This window comes from Crinia signifera, chromosome 3 (assembly GCF_055691185.1).
Source record: "Crinia signifera chromosome 3, ASM5569118v1, whole genome shotgun sequence".
NCBI classification, from domain to species: Eukaryota; Metazoa; Chordata; class Amphibia; order Anura; family Myobatrachidae; genus Crinia; species Crinia signifera.
This window is the reverse complement of record NC_139219.1, coordinates 196,633,311-196,653,134: the sequence shown is the minus strand read 5'-3', so window position 1 is coordinate 196,653,134 and position 19,824 is coordinate 196,633,311. Positions and strand designations below refer to the sequence as shown.

The following is a 19,824-nucleotide window of genomic DNA, read 5'->3' as shown; positions in this document are numbered from 1 at the left end:
TGGCGATTTAGCTTCCATCCATAGATGTTAATAATAGGGGTTGTTCAAGACACCTAGTAGGAAGAGAATAATGTGACAATAGTCACCGGATTTGAGTAGAGTCTTAGTCACCACTGGACCTTGAGGAGTCTAAAGCAAAACCTACATAGTAGGACTGGGTTGAGAGGAATAAGGATTGAGTTCTCCTAGATGGACCTCTCTATAACAGCCTAGGAGGATGCGTTTCCTGGATGGCGTGGACAAGTAAAGACTAGATGGTTGGCAGAGCTGCAATACATAGAGATTTTCGCTTTTCCGCTTTAATTTCTCTTTAGGTGATAGGCATCGGTTCTTCAGATGGCAGAGGAGCAGAAGGTTGAACATTTATATCGATGAAGGCCGGAACTTGAGATGTCCATTTCTACTTTCTGTCATTCTTGATGATGCAAATCGACCTTGTTGCAGAGGGAAATTAGATTGTCCAACTTAGTCGGGGTGTCTCTGGTGGCCATTTCAAAAGGCTGATATTAAATCCTCCTCATTCCACTTCCTGAAGCTAAGGTCTGGAACTGGACAATACTGTATATTGGCGCACTGGCCATCCATCTTGGCGGATCTAAAGAATCTCAGAAGGGCAGAGGAGACTCTTCCTGGCTCGTGAAAAATAATTTTGAAGGAGGAGATGAAGATGGAATAAACGGACAGTATTGGATCAAACTGCTTCCACAGAGGTGACACCCAGTCCAGGGCTGGTCTAGACAACAACAAAACAATATACACCTGAGACTAGTCAGAAGGGAAATTAAAAGGTCAGAGGGAGAAATGCAGTGATTAAAAAATCCTCGACAGGCCTTAGGATTTCCATCTAATTTATTTGGGGTTGGTAGGTTGAGATAAACAGAAGCTGAAGAGGAGGATGCTTGTAAAGAATCTGGAATTACTGGTTGTGCTGGCAGTGCCAATGGAGGAGGTTGAAACAGATTTTGAAGGCACTGTGTCATCTTGCGATGAGATTCCTCTATTCCAAATAGCTGAGGATGCTTTGGATAACATGAGCTGAAGCTCCGACTTCACTGCCCGAATCCATCTGGTCAGTCTAAACTGTCACAGCTGTGGTGTTTGTTGGAGTTGGAATCCCAACTGTAAGGCAGTCATCCTGCACCCCACAATTCTAAAACTTAAAAATACAATTATATTTAGTTAACCCTCGCTCTGACTGGCAGGTCCGCAAGATGTTGATTACAGCCTGAATTGTGCTTCTGTGGCCGACGTGGTGAAGCCACAGCAGCACCTGAGCCTGAGCCTGACTATTACTATACCCTGAGTCGGCAGGCACTTGCGGAGGTGTTAGACTTCGCCACTAATAGCCGCCTTTCCATAGCAGCCTAGCTTTACCCTGTACTCGGATGCCACCTGCTCTTTCGTGGTGACAAAAAGTTGAAAACCGAGTCAGGGTACTAGTAAGAGGATAAACTGACTAGACAACACAAAGATTAACTAGGCTCTGCACATGAACATGGACTAGAATATGCAACATTGCAGACAAGGAGGTCGATCCTATTAACCCTGAAGGGTGCGAGTTCCCGCTCGGGTTCTGTTTTAATGCTGAAAACGGCACCTGAATTAAGTCTAATTTGTCACCTTTGCAGGGCCGAATTCGCAGAAAATTGCTCGCACCCCTTTGGAGGTGCAAGCACTTTTCAGCAAATTTGGCACACCGTAAAGTACGCCCATAGTCACGATGATTCGCAACTCGCGAATCATCCGCACCATTTGGGGTTAATAGGATCGACCCCATAGACTCAACACAGGATTTGCAGCCTTTACCATTATAATGTGAATCTGTCGCAATAAACCAAAAAAGAACTATAACCGAGGTATTGCTGATAGGTTTGCAACCTAACTGCCATCGCAAGGCTAGACCAATGTCTCTGGCATCTGCTGTAAGACAAACAAGCAAGAAACACAAACATGGAAATCACCAGGAACAATGAATATAATAGCTTTATAACAGGAGTATCATATGAGTAAAACAGGAGTATAACCAGTAGGGTTTATTGCTTAGAGTAGTGGTAGCCAACCCTAGCTCTCGAGAGCTACCAACAGTGCACATTTTCAAGAAAACCTAGCTGCTGCACAGCTGCACTCATTAATCACTGACACATTTTAAAAGATACACAGATGGAGCTAATTAGCTCACTTGTGATTCTGTGAGGAGACCTGCAAAACATGCACTGTTGGTAGCTCTCGAGGACTAGGGTTGGCTACCCCAGGCTTAGAGCATACCTATATACCAAGTGGCTTAGGAGGCAGCTACACCCAAAGACTAAGGTATGCATGGAAACAAGGCAAAGTGGATCAGCCAAAACCTGGAGCGCTGATCTGGGAAGTATAAAACCCACACAGAACATGAATAGCAGTGACTGCTGCATTTACACAAACCCGCTGGAGGCGGCTCGTAACAGTACCCCCCTCTTGATGGGGGTCAATTGACCCCAATACCAGATCTTTCACAACAAGGGATACATCTGAAAACCTGGTATGCTGGTAAAATAACAAAGACAAGGCATACAGAAACAAACTGTGGCTGCAGCTTGTAACACAAATACATGTAACTGCAGCTGAATAAGTTCTTGCTGTATCTAAACAGGCAGTTCAGTGCTGATAGGTCGCATGAACTGTATTCCTAATTATTGATAGAATGCTCTCTTTCTGTTTTCCTTTCAGCGTATTATCGAAATTCTGTTAAGTTTAAATTATACCATAGCTCCCAACATTGTCCTGCCTGGAGGCGGGACTCCCAGGCTGCCCCGACTGGCGCGCCCCAGAAACGGGACGTGACCTTGGCAAAATAGGGCGTGACTTTGCAGAATATTAGCTATTGCAAAGCCACAACCCCATTTTGTCGTGGCTTGTGCTCTGTGAGCTGCTGTCCATGCCCCCTGTCCCCCTGCCTCCATGCATAGATGCATAGATACATGCACACAGCATCTTTTCCCTGCTGCTCTAGGCAGAGCAGCAGCAGGCAAGGGGATTCCCAATTGCCCCCCACATCGTGGGACACTGCCACTGACAGTCCCAAAGAAGGACTGTCCCCAAAAGGGGACTGTCCCGTGAAAATAGGGACAGTTTTGAGGTATGCTGCACTTTGTAAGATGTACTCTTAGGGTAGATGTGCCCAGACTGAAATAGCCACAGTTTCAGTAATGCTATTTACAAAAGGGACCAAACAGTACAGTACAATGATGATCAACCTCCAGTGTACACTCCTAATAAAATGGCTAGAAATAAAATGTCTTAAATCAACAATCTAACATAGCTAACATCTCAGATTTGACAAAGTGATATGCTCTTATTCAATCTATAGGCAGGAGATTGCAGACATTCCTATTTATGTAAAACAATACATAATAAACATAGGCAAGCATGTACCAAAACAGATCCCTTATGCCCATGTCAATATTATACTTCTTTATCACCCGATTACGTAGATAAAGTTTAAGGACAATCAGTAGAGCTAATTTGTAGTGGTATTTTTAATATGATTATCTAGTAATATACTTTAAACATGCAGCATATCAGGTGAAATTCAGATAAAAAATTCTGATTATCTAATTATAATTGCAGACAGAGTCAGACTATTCAACAATATGTGCTGAAGTAGGGAAAGGGGGTAGGGGAAGAAGTTCTGCACAAGAATAGTGTGTTGATATTCACGTGGGTATCCCCAGTTACTAATTGCCGTGCTGCTATTGCAGTTGGTGCATGTATGGGGGTGCTGCCAGAGACAAAGGTTATGGTACAAGAGCAAAAAAGAAAAGGGTTGTCTCTGTTGTTGGCGCACTAAAGAAAGATTGGTTAAAATTTAACTTTTATTAGTCTCAAGTAAAAGAAACCGTTACTATGAAATATATATTACTTACAGGACATACATAAACGATGAACAATTATTAAAAGAATGCACGCGCTGTGTGTGTGTTGTAATAAGTATCCTCTAGTGAGTTAATTTGTCATGCGTTATGTATCCCTATAGGATGCACCACTAATGTTGCTAGGTGCTGTGGGTGTAATCGTGTGGGTGACCAGATGCTATGCTGCGTCTGGTTCCTCTATTGTATCACGAATGTATTGCTGTGCCCACCTCCCGTCAGTGCTCTATGTTCTTCGGGATGCACCTTGACTCTCAAATTGAATGTATGAGATTGGTTAGTGTATGCCCATGTGTGTTGGGTCCGTAAGTGTTGGTTGCCCAGTATGTTGTACACAGTATGGGTTTACGTCTGTCCACACCTTGCTAGTGCCAGTATTCCAATTTTGGACATACGTGTTGCCCCCAGTGAGTTAATATGTATATAAGTGTCTCTTCTGCCTCTTAATTTTCGCAAATAGAATTTTGCGCTGTGCACAGAGAACTTTGTGCACCCGTAATTCTGGGCGGGCTGTGTTGATGATCTGGGTAGAAGATACCCGTAGAATTGGGCAGTTGGTGACACTTTAACTGGCTCACGTTTTGGAAAAAGGTGCTTTTAGCAGGATTGTATGGATTAATCTGACGGTGTGTACCCAGTCAGAGTCCTCTATTGTGTGTCGTTAATCCTCAATACGGATATATGTTCCAACTCAAGTTTGTGCACACATGGAGTTGGACAGGGTTATATGGGTTAATCTGATAGTCTGTATCTAGTCAGATTCCTTTATTTAAATCATATAGTCCTGTTTCAACAAAGTAAGTATGTTTTATTGCAGGTATTTGTACACTGAGTTTTTGTACTGAGCACAATAAAATTTGTGCGTGCATCGGTAGTATAAGGCAAATGTCTGTGCGCAGATGAAGAGGACTTCTGTACGCTCACATGAAGTTTTTTTGAAAGGAAATAGCTTATGATGGAAATTGCGTGGGCGATCTGACGGTATGTACTTCGTCAGGTCCCTCTATTAGGTCGCAATTATTATATAATCAAAAAAGCGGCAGGTGTCTGTTCCTTTATATATTGGTTGGTATATTGTGCACGAATAAAATTTCTATGCTTCTGCGCAATAAGCTTTATGCGTGTCTCTCCCTTTTGTTGTGGGGATCAGCGCAATTGCAGGTACAATATACAGATTGAGTGATAAAAATTCACATAAGGTTTTGTTGGGGAAGTAGCTGAAGGAAAAGATTGTTTGGGCCAATCTGGCGGTGTGTACGTCGCCAGATCCCTCTATTGTATCACAATTCAAAACACTGGCAGGTAGGTTTGTATATTATGCACGAATAGTATTACTGTGCTTCTGCGCAATAAATTTTATGCGTGTCTCTCCCTTTTATTGTGGGGATCAGCGCAATTGCAGGTACAATATACAGATTGAGTGATAAAAATTCACATAAGGTTTTATTGAGGAAGTGGCTGAAGGAAAAGATTGTGTGGGCCAATCTGGCGGTGTGTACGTCGCCAGATCCCTCTATTGTGTCACAATTTGAAACAACGGCAGATGTCTACTCCTTTATTAGTTTATTTATTGGTTAGTCACAGGTAGAATTTCTTTGTTTCTGCGCAGTGAGAATAATGCGTGTCTCTACCCTTTGTTGTAGGGATTAGCGCAATTACAAATACCATAAACAAGTTATACAATTAGTGGAGAGTCAGGATGTCAGAGACGTGCTGGGTGAAGGTGGGTGGGTAATCTGACAGTGTGTATGCTTGTCAGGTTCCTCTGTCTCTTTCAATTAATTGTACTTTCACCACACAGATGGATACAGTGTTTGGTATTGTATCTGGTTGTATACATTTCTACAACATTGGTTTATGACAATAGCTCTGTCTGGTTATAGGGACAGGTATCTAGTGCTTGGTAATAGTAAGAGAAGTCTGCTCGGTATCAGACTAATGTACAGCACTGGGGTCTAATACAAATTCTAGGTATCTGGTTAGTATAGCTTGTTCATTGTCTGGTGCTTTTCCTAGGGAGCACTAGTCATGTAGTGACTGATTTCAGAGAATGAGAAAGTTTGCGTGGATTTGCACTACAGACAGTCTTAGCCGGTATACTGGGTGTTAGACTGTGGAGTGACAAACTCTGTGACTAACCAATAAATAAACTACTAAAGGAGTAGACATCTGCCGTTGTTTCGAATTGTGACACAATAGAGGGATCTGGCGACGTACACACCGCCAGATTGGCCCACACAATCTTTTCCTTCAGCCACTTCCTCAATAAAACCTTATGTGAATTTTTATCACTCAATCTGTATATTGTACCTGCAATTGCGCTGATCCCCACAATAAAAGGGAGAGACACGCATAAAATTTATTGCGCAGAAGCACAGTAATACTATTCGTGCATAATATACAAACCTACCTGCCGTTGTTTTGAATTGTGATACAATAGAGGGATCTGGCGACGTACACACCGCCAGATTGGCCCAAACAATCTTTTCCTTCAGCTACTTCCCCAACAAAACCTTATGTGAATTTTTATCACTCAATCTGTATATTGTACCTGCAATTGCGCTGATCCCCACAACAAAAGGGAGAGACACGCATAAAGCTTATTGCGCAGAAGCACAGAAATTTTATTCGTGCACAATATACCAACCAATATATAAAGGAACAGACACCTGCCGCTTTTTTGATTATATAATAATTGCGACCTAATAGAGGGACCTGACGAAGTACATACCGTCAGATCGCCCACGCAATTTCCATCATAAGCTATTTCCTTTCAAAAAAAAAAAAAAACTTCATGTGAGCGTACAGAAGTCCTCTTCATCTGCGCACAGACATTTGCCTTATACTATCGATGCACGCACAAATTTTATTGTGCTCAGTACAAAAACTCCGTGTACAAATACCTGCAATAAAACATACTTACTTTGTTGAAACAGGACTATATGATTTAAATAAAGGAATCTGACTAGATACAGACTATCAGATTAACCCATATAACCCTGTCCAACTCCATGTGTGCACAAACTTGAGTTGGAACATATATCCGTATTGAGGATTAACGACACACAATAGAGGACTCTGACTGGGTACACACCGTCAGATTAATCCATACAATCCTGCTAAAAGCACCTTTTTCCAAAACGTGAGCCAGTTAAAGTGTCACCAACTGCCCAATTCTACGGGTATCTTCTACCCAGATCATCAACACAGCCCGCCCAGAATTGCGGGTGCACAAAGTTCTCTGTGCACAGCGCAAAATTCTATTTGCGAAAATTAAGAGTCAGAAGAGACACTTATATACATATTAACTCGCTGGGGGCAACACGTATGTCCAAAATTGGAATACTGGCACTAGCAAGGTGTGGACAGACGTAAACCCATACTGTGTACAACATACTGGGCAACCAACACTTACGGACCCAACACACATGGGCATACACTAACCAATCTCATACATTCAATTTGAGAGTCAAGGTGCATCCCGAAGAACATAGAGCACTGACGGGAGGTGGGCACAGCAATACATTCGTGATACAATAGAGGAACCAGACGCAGCATAGCATCTGGTCACCCACACGACTCCACCCACAGCACCTAGCAACATTAGTGGTGCATCCTATAGGGATACATAACGCATGACAAATTAACTCACTAGAGGATACTTATCACAACACACACACAGCGCGTGCATTCTTTTAATAATTGTTCATTGTTTATGTATGTCCTGTAAGTAATATATATTTCATAGTAACGGTTTCTTTTACTTGAGACTAATAAAAGTTAAATTTTAACCAATCTTTCTTTAGTGCGCCAACAACAGAGACAACCCTTTTCTTTTTTGCTCTTATTCAACAATATGATGTGATTGGAGGGGCATGATCAGGATTCAGGCTGGGTCTGGGAGGAGGGGTCCTTTTTGAGCGGCATGGCGCACACACAGTATACGGCAGTGGCACACAGTGGGTCCATCAGACTCAGCCACACACAGATGGTGCACAGTAGATGGCGGGGCCCCGAGGGTCACTGAGAGGCCAGCTAGTACAGGGGGTGGCTGTGTCGGGGCATAGAAGCTCTGGGGCCCTTCAGATCACTAGGGCCTGTCACACTTGTCCCCCTTGACCCCCCCCTGTCGCCGGCCCTGGGGATGCATACCCCAAATCTGGTATGATCCTAGAAAATCCAGGACATAAAGCATTCCTAATCCCCACACTGTACATTGGCCACATTGATCACTTTAGTCCTGCAAAGCCTGATAGCCATAGGATATTTAAATGATGCTCACATGCTGGGGGTGGTAACAAAGGACCAAAGATATAGACAGAAGATACTGCACTTACCAGCCCGTGAATACCGACTTCCATTGGTTTCTGCAGGTGGACTCATAGAGCAGCTAAAGGATGCGTTTGTACTGGTAGAAATTACTTAAGGAAAATGTATGCTGCTTTATATCAGTGCTCTTCTAATTAAAATATGAAAACATTATAAACAAGTAGAATAACCTAATTAGCCTAGATATCTCTAACTAGCACTTATATACTTTATATGCAGAACAGGGGTGGATACTTTTGTCAATTAACCAAGTAGAACTAAAATAAACTTTACAGGAATTAGCATTCAAATAAGGCAATCATTTATTTGATTATTATAATTAAATACAGATTGAATTATGCAGCAACTCCCTTGATGCCAGCCTTCCTGTTGCTTTCTTCCATCAGTATTAATCAGTGTGTCTTTAGTTTAAGCGGTTATGAGTTGGAGCATGAGCCTAGGAGTGTCATGATTCAAGGTTTGAGACATACTTATCTTCACTCCAAGTGCTTTGCCAAACTGGCACACTGTCATTCCCACCCAGCAATCCGATTCCTGACTGGCGCGGCGTGCACATAGCCGGCGCCGGCCATGTGCGATCAGTGCCCTCCACAATGTCAGCTGCAGGGACATCCGCGGACTGGTCGGTGCAGGGTCTGGCTCAGGCCTTTGCTAATGTGTAGGCTTCAAGTCCACAGCCTGGATGACCCAACGCTTCCTGAAACTAAACATGGCTAAAACTGAACTTCTAATCTTCCATCCCCCGAACATCCCCTCTTCTCCCACTATCTCCATCAGCATTGGTGAAACCGAGATCACCTCCACCGACCAAACGCGCTGCCTCGGTGTCATCATTGACTCCTCCCTCTCTTTCACCCCCCACATTCGTGCTCTCTCACAGTTTTGCCGCTTTCACCTACGCAACATCTCACGCATCAGACCATTCCTCTCCACTGACGCGACTAAAATTCTCATTCACTCTCTTGTCATCTCCCGCCTTGACTACTGCAACATCCTTCTCTCTGGGCTACCTCTCACCCGCCTCGCACCTCTCCAAACCATACTTAACGCTGCCGCTAGGCTCATCTTCCTCTCCCACCGCTCTACCTCTGCCTTCCCCCTCTGTCTATCTCTTCACTGGCTCCCCATTCCTTTCCGAGTTCTCTTTAAACTCCTCACCACCACCTACAAGGCTCTCTCCTCCTCCACCGCTCCTTACCTCTCTTCACTGATCTCTATCCACACTCCCTCCCGTCCTCTTCGCTCCATCGCTGACCGCCGACTGACCTCTCACCTAATCACCTCCTCCCACTCCCGTGTCCAAGACTTCTCTCGCGCTGCCACCCTGCACTGGAACAACCTCCCGCCACCCATCAGGCTTTCTGATTCCCTTACCTCCTTCAAGCGCTCCCTCAAAACCCACTTTTTTCGACTAGCCTATCCCTCCTCATAACCTCTTTTGATCCTCCTATCCTGCCTCTGTTCCCCTCCGTTCCTACTTATCCTGTTGTTTTTCGTTCGTCCACCCACCTATTTTTAGTATGTTAACTCTTATGAGTAGGGTCCTCCTTTCTCACGTACTCACCCTACCTCTTTACCTCACCTGTCCTCCTGTCCTGTTCTTCCTTTCCTCTACTTCATCTTCAGTCTCCTCGACAATTTTGACACCTACTTCTGAACTGATGCTGATTTTATTTCTACCAGCTATACCCCTATTTATACTGTATTTTTCAACACACCCTGTACGTTACCTTGTCATTTGTTTTTTGTTTGCTATGTACGGCGCTGCGGACACTTTGCGGCGCCTCATAAATAAACGTATTACTACTACTACTACTACTAGGTTAGTCGCCGGTATGGGTACTGCCATCTTGGTTTCTGGCACATGGGTCTCTAGAACCAATCCCCATCGATCACTTCTGACATCATCCTCCAAACAGCCAATCAGTTGCATGCTCTGCTTATATACACACAGCCTGGAGCAAGAAGTCAGGGTACTCTTTACCTAGAAGGGCGCCCACGATTTGATGATGTCTCAATTGACCCGATTTTTCCATAGGAAACAATGTTAAATGGCCCACAGAGGCCAAATAGGCACCCTGAAGTGTGAAATGGCCCCCACAATTGTTAACGCGACCCCACGATCAACGTGAACCCGAAGCGTGGCGAGCGCAGCGAGCCCGCGAGGGGCGGCGGTACGCGTCCTATGACCTTTTCATACACCCACTATCCACGTCGGCGTGGAGTTGAGAATAGAAAGTGTGGCGAGCGCAGCGAGCCACCGAGCCCGAAGCGTGGTGAGCGCAGCGAGCCCCGCGAGGGGACGCGGACAGCTGTGAAGCCCGCGAGGGGACGCGGACAGCTGTGAAGCCCGCGAGGGGACGCGGACAGCTGTGAAGCCCGCAAGGGGACTCAGATACCTGTGAAGGTATCCGCGGCCCCTCGCGGGGCTCGCCACGCTTCGGGCTCAGTGGCTCGCCACACTTTCTATTCTCAACTCCACGCCGACGTGGATAGTGGGGGTATGAAAAGGTCGTAGGACGCGTACCGCTGCCCCTTGCGGGCTCGCTGCGCTCGCCACGCTTCGGGTTCACGTTGATCGTGGGGTGGCGTTAACAATTGTGGGGGCCATTTCACACTCCAGGGTTCCTATTTGGCCTCTGTGGCCCATTTAACATTGTTTCCTATGGAAAAATCGGGTCAATTGAGACATTGAACAGGAAAATCGGGTCAATTGGGCCATTTAACATTGTTCCCTATGGGAAATCACGGGCATCGCGTCGGTCGCATCGCATCCGATTTTTTAGTGCATGCAATGCCCGCGATGGGCGCCCTTCTAGGTAAAGAGTACCAAAGTCAGTCAGTACAATGATGTCCTCAGAACAGCAGCTTCCTAAGCACTTAGTTCATTTGCTATTCCAGCATCCGCAGCATTCCATTCAGCCTGCTACCTGACTCGCTCCAGTATTCAGCCCTGGATACTGCATCCTCCATAAGTGTACCTTTGTTACGTGATCACCATCAAAACTTGTTATTCAGTCTACCTGCTATTAGTTCCTGCATTGCCTTATTATCACTACTGCTGTCAAGTCACCATTCAGAGAGACAAACATCAATATCACACGACATGTACTGCACACCCTAATACTAAACATAATGCCACCAACCATGGGCACCTCTGTAAGGGATTCAAGGCACCCCAGGGTACTAAGGCACACATTTCGAAAATCACTACGCTAGTGAGAGATTTTAGTGAGATTTTAGTGGATGATAAGCGGCTTTCAGGGCCGGTGCAAGGCACCGGAGCGCCCCAGGTGAGGGGGGAGCCCCAGCTCCCACCCACTGCACGGGAGGGGGGCTATATGCAGCAGAGGGGGTCCGCACTGTGTAAGGGGTACCTGCGGCGCCCTCACTGCCCACAGAAACTTACAGAGCCCCGTCGGGTGCCGTCGTCCGGCCAGAAGAGAGGGAGCCGCACGCTGATGCGCATACGGGCAGTGTTTTCAAACCCAGAAGCGCTTCCCGCGCCACCGCCCAGCAGATGATGATTCACTCCGGCTGGGCGGTACAGCGGGCGGCTGCCTCTCTTCTGGCTGGAAGGCGCCACCCGACAGGGCTCTGTAAGTTGCTGTGGGCAGTGGGGGCGCCGCTGGATAGCGCAGCAGGGACCCGTCTGATTGCGGCATGCGCCGCAGGGACCCCTCAAACCGCACGGATCCCCCTGCTGCATATAGCCGGGGGGGGGATGGAGTTCACCTTCCATCAACTCCAGTGGCCGGCGCCCTATAATTAATATATCCACATTCAAATACACTTCTAACAACACTAGTCAAGTTCCAAGCAAAAATAACTGCATGTTCCCACAGAGGAGCAATGGTGAGTGACTGCATGTGCATATCGTTATGTGCAGCCGGTTGGTGCAAGCTGGCGCGGTGAACTGCTTGTTCACTGTACCACACCTAGCTGTGTGAAAGGGGACTGTGCGCCGTGCTGCAGCCATGAGAACACTCAGCTTTTAAATGGGCATTCCCATGAAAATGCTGGGCGTTCCCATGGTACTTTCCCAATGATGCGGGGGGCGGGTAGCTGACATCAGCGGATGTCAGCAGCCTGCCTGGTTCCCGCACAGGGCGCTTGCAGATGTAAGACACCAGAGAGATGTGAGCACTGTATAAATCTTTTGACAGTCGGATCGCCACAAGCAAATATCCATTTGCACGTGTGCAGGGGAACGCAGTGTGTGAAGGGGCGGGCAGCCGTGCGGGTGGTGGGCGGCATTAAAAATGACATGCACAGCTACTATTTTTACTACACTACTTTAGGTGTTAACCCAAATAACCTCCTTATTTTGTAAATGTAAGCCCCGTACACACTACTAGACAATGGGCTCTATTGCCAATATTATTAATGATATTGGCGGTGTGCCCATGAAAATAATGTTGCACATACGCACTGAACGATATCATTAACAATATCGTCTAACAGGCCTGATTCAGGTACAGTTGCAGTCTTGCGCATGTGGGGGGCTGCCCAGAACAGGGCAATGTCACCCAGCATGTTATTTAGCACCTGTGATCGCAATCTCATTGCGATCGCATAGCCGAATTTGCTGTGATTGCTACCATACCGGTATCCAGGCTGCGAAGGCAGGAACAGCTCCAACATTTTTCAGCTTACAGTGGCTGATTGTGACCTCTCGTGGCCACCCCAAACTGCCCCCCTAATGCTGTGTTGCCACTCCATTCTGTTACACAGCGTATTTTAACACTTTACACATGCGCTCTGTAAGTGCTGTGCATGCTCAGAAGTGCAGAATTTGCCATATTGTGGTTTTTGGTACTACCTTGCTCAATCAGGCTCAGCAGGGCTGCCGCTATGAATTTTGGGGCCAGGGACTGATTTTTAGTCCGGACCCCTCCCTCACTTACCGCCTGGCACCGGGTCCCAACCCCCTTCTGCTGTGCTGCCTCCTGATCAGTGCTCTGCGGGTGAAAGAAGTCCTGCATCACAGAGTACAGGCTTCTTTGCCTCCGGACACCGGCAAATTAAAATGTAGCACAGCTGGTGAGCAAATCAAAGCTTGCATACTGTTAGCCAATCAGAGTGTGGTGTCCGGAGGTGAAGAAGCCTCCGGGACTCTGCAGGGCTTCATTCAGCGCACTGAGAGCGCAGGCAGCACAGCGGAGGCAGTGGCGGATGAGTGCGGTGGGTGGGCCCAGGACAGCTGTACCCACAGCACCCCCCTAATGGCTGCCCTGAGGCCCAGTGAAATCACCTTCCCCCGTTGCTAGAATGCCTCATTAACAATATAATATTACCAACATTGGGCATGCTGCACAGATGTTTGAATTGCAAAAAATAAATTTGGACTGCAAAGGGTTAACCTCTCACAAATTTGATACCTTGGTGTGGTTGCTTTGTTGTGGCCTGGGGGGGGATCTTGTGCTATGGACTTGAAACTTTGTGTAAACGGCTCATCAGATAAGGGATCTGGTCACAGTCGGTGGGCCCATATTTTTGGCCAAAATTATGCCAAGTGCCTTAAATTTACTGTATGATTTATTATTATTATTCTGATTTGCAGTGTTTGGTATTTAGGGTCAGTGTGTCCCCTGGATAAAATGTGTCTGCAAATAATATGGGCACACAAGCCATGCGTAAAAAGGTCCCGATACATTGAATGTAAGAATCTGCCACTGGGCCCAGCCCACATTACGTATTGTAGAAGTAATCTATTTAATAAAAGATTCTTTAAATGCCCTGTGTAAAGCATGCCAATTCTGCTCAATATATATGGCTTACATGCATAACTGTTCTGTTTTTATTTTCCATTTGGCAGATTCTATTGGAATTCTCACTCTACCAGCAGTAAGTTTGGCATTTGACACATTATACTTTAAAAACTTCATAACCAAGCATTACATTTAAAAGCAAAGACATAATTAAATACTGATACCTTGCAATAGAAACATTTATTTGGTATGTAATAACACTGCCTTCATGGTGGAAATATAATTGGGGATTGCGAATATTTTATGTTCTAGGGCCAGATGCACTAAGCTTCAAAAGTGATAAAATGGAGAGTAATAAACAACCAACCAATCTGCTCCTACCTGCCATGTCACAGACTGTGTTTGTTTGGCTGGTTGGCTGGTTGTTTATCACTCTCCATTTCACACTTTTGAAGCTTAGTGCATCTGGCCGAGAATATTTGTCTTTTATCCTTGAACCAGTTACATCCCCATGTACAGTATGTAATCATAGATTACGCCTAGTGTGTGTCTGTGTGTTTGGACTACAGGCCAGATGCACTAAGCTTTAAAAGTGATAAAACGGAGAGTGAAACAGCGAATGGAGAGATAAACAACCAAAAAAATCAGCTACTGCCTTTTTCAAACCCAGCCTGTAACATGACAGGTGGGAGCTGATTGGCTGGCTGTTTATCACTCTCCATTTTATCAGAAGCTTAGTGCACTGCATGCAGTAAGTATAGTCATCTTTGTATATACATGGGCAATACTATGTCATAGATCTCTGGTGTGTCCTGCTGTAAGGAGAATGGGGATTTCAGTGGGGCAGCTGGTTGTATGTATGGAAGAGAACCATTACCTGGCATTTTGTAGGGATGTTACCATAGTTACCAATCTTCCGTGTATGCAGTATCTACTGTAACCAGCATAGGACAGTTGTAAATGCCAATGATATTACTAACTGCTGCTTTTGCTGGGGCGTTCATACCTCCCAAAATGACCCATTCCAGGAGGGACACATTCCTATGTTTTCCTCTTAATTTATGATTGATATCACCTGGTTAATTGATAAAAAAGGATCTTCAACACAGGTGATGGAAAACATAAATTAAGAGAGAAGTCCAGGTATGGAGCATTCTGTCCCTCCTGGAGAGGGTCATGTTGGGAGGTATGCGCAGCATAAACACTGTGGGGTAAATTTACTAAGATGGGAGTTTCATTAAAGATGGGATGTTCAGAGTCCATCTATTATCTTCTACAGGGTTGCCTACCCTCCCGGAGTGGCCAGGAGGGTCCCGGAAATCCTCCCGCAATTCACTCAATCTCCCGTGGGGGGGAGAGTCTGTGGGTCAAATGAAGCAATCACGGCATTTTAGCCCCTGACATACAGGCATTGCACTGCGGGGGTGGGGCAGCCCATCTGTGGCTCCGCCCCCAGACAGCCCCATTCCCCATCCCGGCAATGGCTCCCACTGCTACAGTGAGCTGGCTGCCCTCTCAGCAAAAAAAAGAGCAGCAAAAAAGTCGGCAACTATGATCTTCTAGCAGATGCTAAATAAATAAGAAGTAGAATCTGATTGGTTGCTATGGGCAACATCCCCTCTTCAATAAAACTCAGATCTTCGTCAATTTGTATGTAGATAAATATACATGTTGTGCATCTTAGAATCAGGCACATGATAGGTAAATTAGGAAAAGCAACACAGACCAAACTAGGAAAGTTAATCGGGTGACCATAGGCTGCTCCCAATTAGTAAACTGGAAATTTTACTAAATTAGACACAAAAAGAATAGATCTATATGTAGAGGAAACCTCTGCATATAGTACAGGAAGCGCCACACAATTGGAAATTAAATAATTATAAAGATTAATTTATTAAAATTACAATCAGATATCACATATCCTTAGACAAACTTTAAAAATGAAACATTTAAAAATTACATGCAAATATTCCCTCAATATTCGTATGCAATAGTCCAATTGACAAAAAAGGTCAGCCAATAGTATTAAAGTTCCTGATGAGAGCCTTATAATGTTAATTGTCATCTGTATGATAGCTTTGCAGTTTAACTCCAAATAACTCACTTTAGGTCTTTTCCAAAAGTGGATAGTAAAAATGCAGATCCTCCTAATCTGAGTGAGTAACTGGTGCAAATGGAAAATAGTAATTTATTTTTACCAGGGACGCCTGTTGACGCGCCAACGCAGTTTTTAGTGAGCAGGGGGCGAGTCATCCGTGCAGAATGCAGCACAATGAAATAACCAGAGGAAAGCTTTGTTGATAATCAGCATCAGGACACTCACCAGGCCAGACCACTTGGGGTGAGAGCAGCAGATGGAAGAAAAACACTCCAAAGGCACCGGATAGTTTGAAGCAGTATTGCCGGCAAATAAATATCACAGCTGGGCTCAGGAGCAATTAGGCAAAGCTCATCAGGTTTTCAAAAGGGAATAAAAGCAGGAACCTAGAACCTCAACGTGTTTCTCCGCTATAAATATCCAGCGGTTTCATCAGGAGACAAAAATCTAGGGTAATGGGAAGTGGTACATGGTTCTGTTTCCTGTCAAAGAATGTTATGCTTTTTTTTTTGACAGATCCCAGAAGACTCTTCATCTTATTCCTATATACTGGTTGTGATTGGATCAGCTCAGAATACCTTGCTGTTTTCTGATAAAATGCAACTGTACCCACAAATGAAGACTCTATCCATGTTCATTCAAACAGACAAAACAATGTACACGCTTGGAGAAAGTGTCAAGATCCGAGTAATTACTGTGAATCCTGAGCTGAAGCCATACCATGGGGATGTGGACATTGTGATAACGGTAGGTGGCTTGTTTAGTCCAACCATAATGAAGGTACTGTTGGCCCCATAGCAAAAGTTTGTAAGGGCCCCCTATTTAGCAACTGATGATGATAAATGTATGTAAAACATATTACTTAGACAGCAAAGATGGGCCCCCTTCAGCACTGGGCCCCATAGCAGCTGCACCCCTTGCTCCTATGGTAGTTACGCCCTTGTCTGTGTATAAGCTACATTTAAAATCATCTGCAAATATTAATAATGTAGCCAAGTTGATTTAATTAAAACATTGTGGTATAATTAGTTAGCGGGGGCTTATGGAGTAGTCTGCGAGGCTCTCTGGAAATTCCATCGATTCTGACCATTTTTTTTTTTAAAGCAGCAATCATTTAAAATCACTTACCCTATCTTCTTTTACAGGATCCTAAAGATAATGTTGTACAGCAGATGCTGAATATGAAATCAGACCTGGGGGTTGTTTCTACAGAGTTCAAACTGAGCAATAATGCTATGCTGGGTAACTGGATCATACAAGCTACTTCCAACGTAAGAAGATCAGATCAATATAATAGATAAAAAGTCCTGTGGGTTTTAAGCTACAGGTTTTTTTTTGTATAAGGAGAGTTTCTTGTAAAATTAAAACACGTGGCCATACATCAGACCAACTTTCCTCCAACCATCCAACTAGTTGGTTGGATGGAATAAAAATATGGTACTGGATGGGAGCAAATGTAAAATTTACTTCAGAACTTTGCACCCAAAATCTGGAAAAGGACAAAAACTGTCACTCAGACACAGTACAGTAGATGAACATGTTTGATTTAAACAATTTGACTGAATATTTTTGTCCATTTTCCTGGGTTTGTGAGCACATTTCTGATTGTCCTTTGCGCCCATCCAGTACCATATTTGTATTCCATCCAAGCAACTAGTTGGATAGTTGGAGGAAAGTTGGTCTGATGTGTGGCCAGCATTACTCACCTACACTGATAAAGGTACTGTAACCAGGTAAGTACCCCACACTACTATAAATAGCTGGAAAGGACTAGTTTGGTTATACAAGTTCCAGGCAGGAGTGCTAATCTATACCACAGGTTATCCTACTGGGTCCCTAGGACTCCACTCAGTTCATGTTTTCCAGGTCTCCTGTGATTTTTAAAATGTGAGAGTTGGTGATACACACTCCTGTTGGGTGACCTGGGAAACTGGACCAGAGGACTGATCTTAAAAACCACTGATCTATACCAAAGACATACTTGACTGCATTCCTGGATCTTGTAGGCGATACCCGGATTTTCGGGTAGTCCTCACACCCCTCCTACATTCTGCTCACTTCCTTTTCCACAGTGCACATGCGCGAGGGCTCAAACTGCAGGTGCATTCTGGAAAATGAGACCGCAGTCTGAGTTCTGGCAGGGAGGGAGGGGAAGCGATGAATCATTGGGAGTAGGGGGGGGGGGGGGGGTGTGTGTTGGAGAGTTGGGTCTGGCCTGTTTCTAGGCTGTTCATGACGGCTGCTTGATGTCACGTACAGCCACTGATAACCAAAACATGGTGGCCCAGCGGACTACCATAGAAATGTGAAAGCATTGCCATGTGCTGGGCAGCCACCAGCATGCGAGAGACAGCAACAAAAGCAAAAACTGCAACTGATGCTGAATTAGGCCCAAGGTTAACAGTACAAGAATAGTTTTTGTTGTATATAGACTGCAAAAAATATACAGGTCGAGTTTCCTGTATCCGGAGATCTCTTATCCGAAATACAGTATTCCAAAAACCGTGTTTTTTTTTTTTAGAATATTTCGGATTTTCTTTGGTTCCCGTCCCGCCCCTTTTTTCATACTTACCAATTATCCACGGCGGCCTTCAGGAACTTCTTCAGCTCCTTCAGTGGTCCCAGGAGTGCATTACTCGGGTGCGTGGGCACGTTGGTGACCTCACCGGCGTGCCTGCAAACTAGCGCAATGCACCCCTGGGATCACTGAAGAAGATCCTGAAGGACGCCGGGGGACCATCGGGGGGACTAGGTAAGTATGTTAAAAAAATATATTCCAAAAATGGGAAAAATCCCTCTCGGGGTCCTGAGCTTTTCGGATAAGGGATACTCAACTTGTATGTGCTGTTTGGTTTGATCAAAAATAAAACCCTCTATAATAGAGCATAATTAATAATAATTATTGCAAACTAATGAAAGAAGCAAATAAGCCCCTTTCAGATTGAGAGGTTTACTAGCAATCAGCCAGTCAAAGGGGTGTGATATAGGGGTCCAACAGTCAGGATCCCGTCAGCCATTATCCCGACGTTGGGATCCCGACTGGCCAGACCCAGACAGCATGGTGAGCGCAACTAAGCCCCTGCGGGCACGGTGGCTCGCTACGCAAGCCACCTATTCTATTCTCCCTCTATGGGTGGGAAATAGCGGGTGGCCTTCGGGAACCCATCTGTCAGTGTTTTGACAGTCGGGATCCCGACATCGGGTGTTGTCGGGACCCCGTCCGGCACCCAGTCAAAGTTAGCCAGGTAGTGCTGTTGACAGTCATCATTAGCATTAATGTACACCGGTCCTTATTCTTCTGCAACCAATATAGCTTGCCTTAGGAATAGACATTACATTGTGATGGTTCACCATAACTCCCAACTTTGCGTTGGCCATGGTCAGACTCCTGCTCACGGCATGCTACCGAAAAGGGGACAAGGCCTTGGGAAAAGGGTGTGGGCTTCGCAGTAGAGACTGCGATCATGAGTCCATGCCCTCATTTTGACACTATGGGGGGCATGGTCATGGCTCTGTCTGCCTTCCTGAATAGACGCTGTGTGCATGCAGTGGTTTTACTATTTGATTGCAGCCTTCCGATGCTTTCCACCATTGAATGGTAAACATTTTTTGGTGTTGCGGTGGTCCTGCCTTAAGTCTAATCCCCAGCCAACCACACTGCAGAGGTTTTGTGCATGTGCCCTCATGCTGCAGATGTTTGTGCATACACTCAGGGCTTTTTTGCCCATTCGCAAATCATATGATTTATTTATTTTGATGCAATGTTCAGTTACCAGAT

At 45.2% G+C, this 19,824-nt stretch overlaps 1 protein-coding gene across 2 annotated transcripts in view; it reads left to right on the top strand.

The window, feature by feature from the left end:
- The window catches only part of LOC146064101 (CD109 antigen-like), a 160,218-nt gene that overhangs the window by 52,371 nt on the left and 88,023 nt on the right, over positions 1-19,824 (top strand). The window contains exons 3-5 of one of the 2 annotated variants that reach the window (XM_083177200.1): positions 14,056-14,084; positions 16,563-16,793; positions 17,192-17,317. In XM_083177200.1, the coding sequence (XP_083033326.1) occupies positions 14,056-14,084; positions 16,563-16,793; positions 17,192-17,317 (386 nt within the window). Of the gene's footprint in view, positions 1-14,055; positions 14,085-16,192; positions 16,290-16,562; positions 16,794-17,191; positions 17,318-19,824 lie in introns of those variants that run through there. The other variant, XM_083177201.1, reaches the window with a different exon arrangement.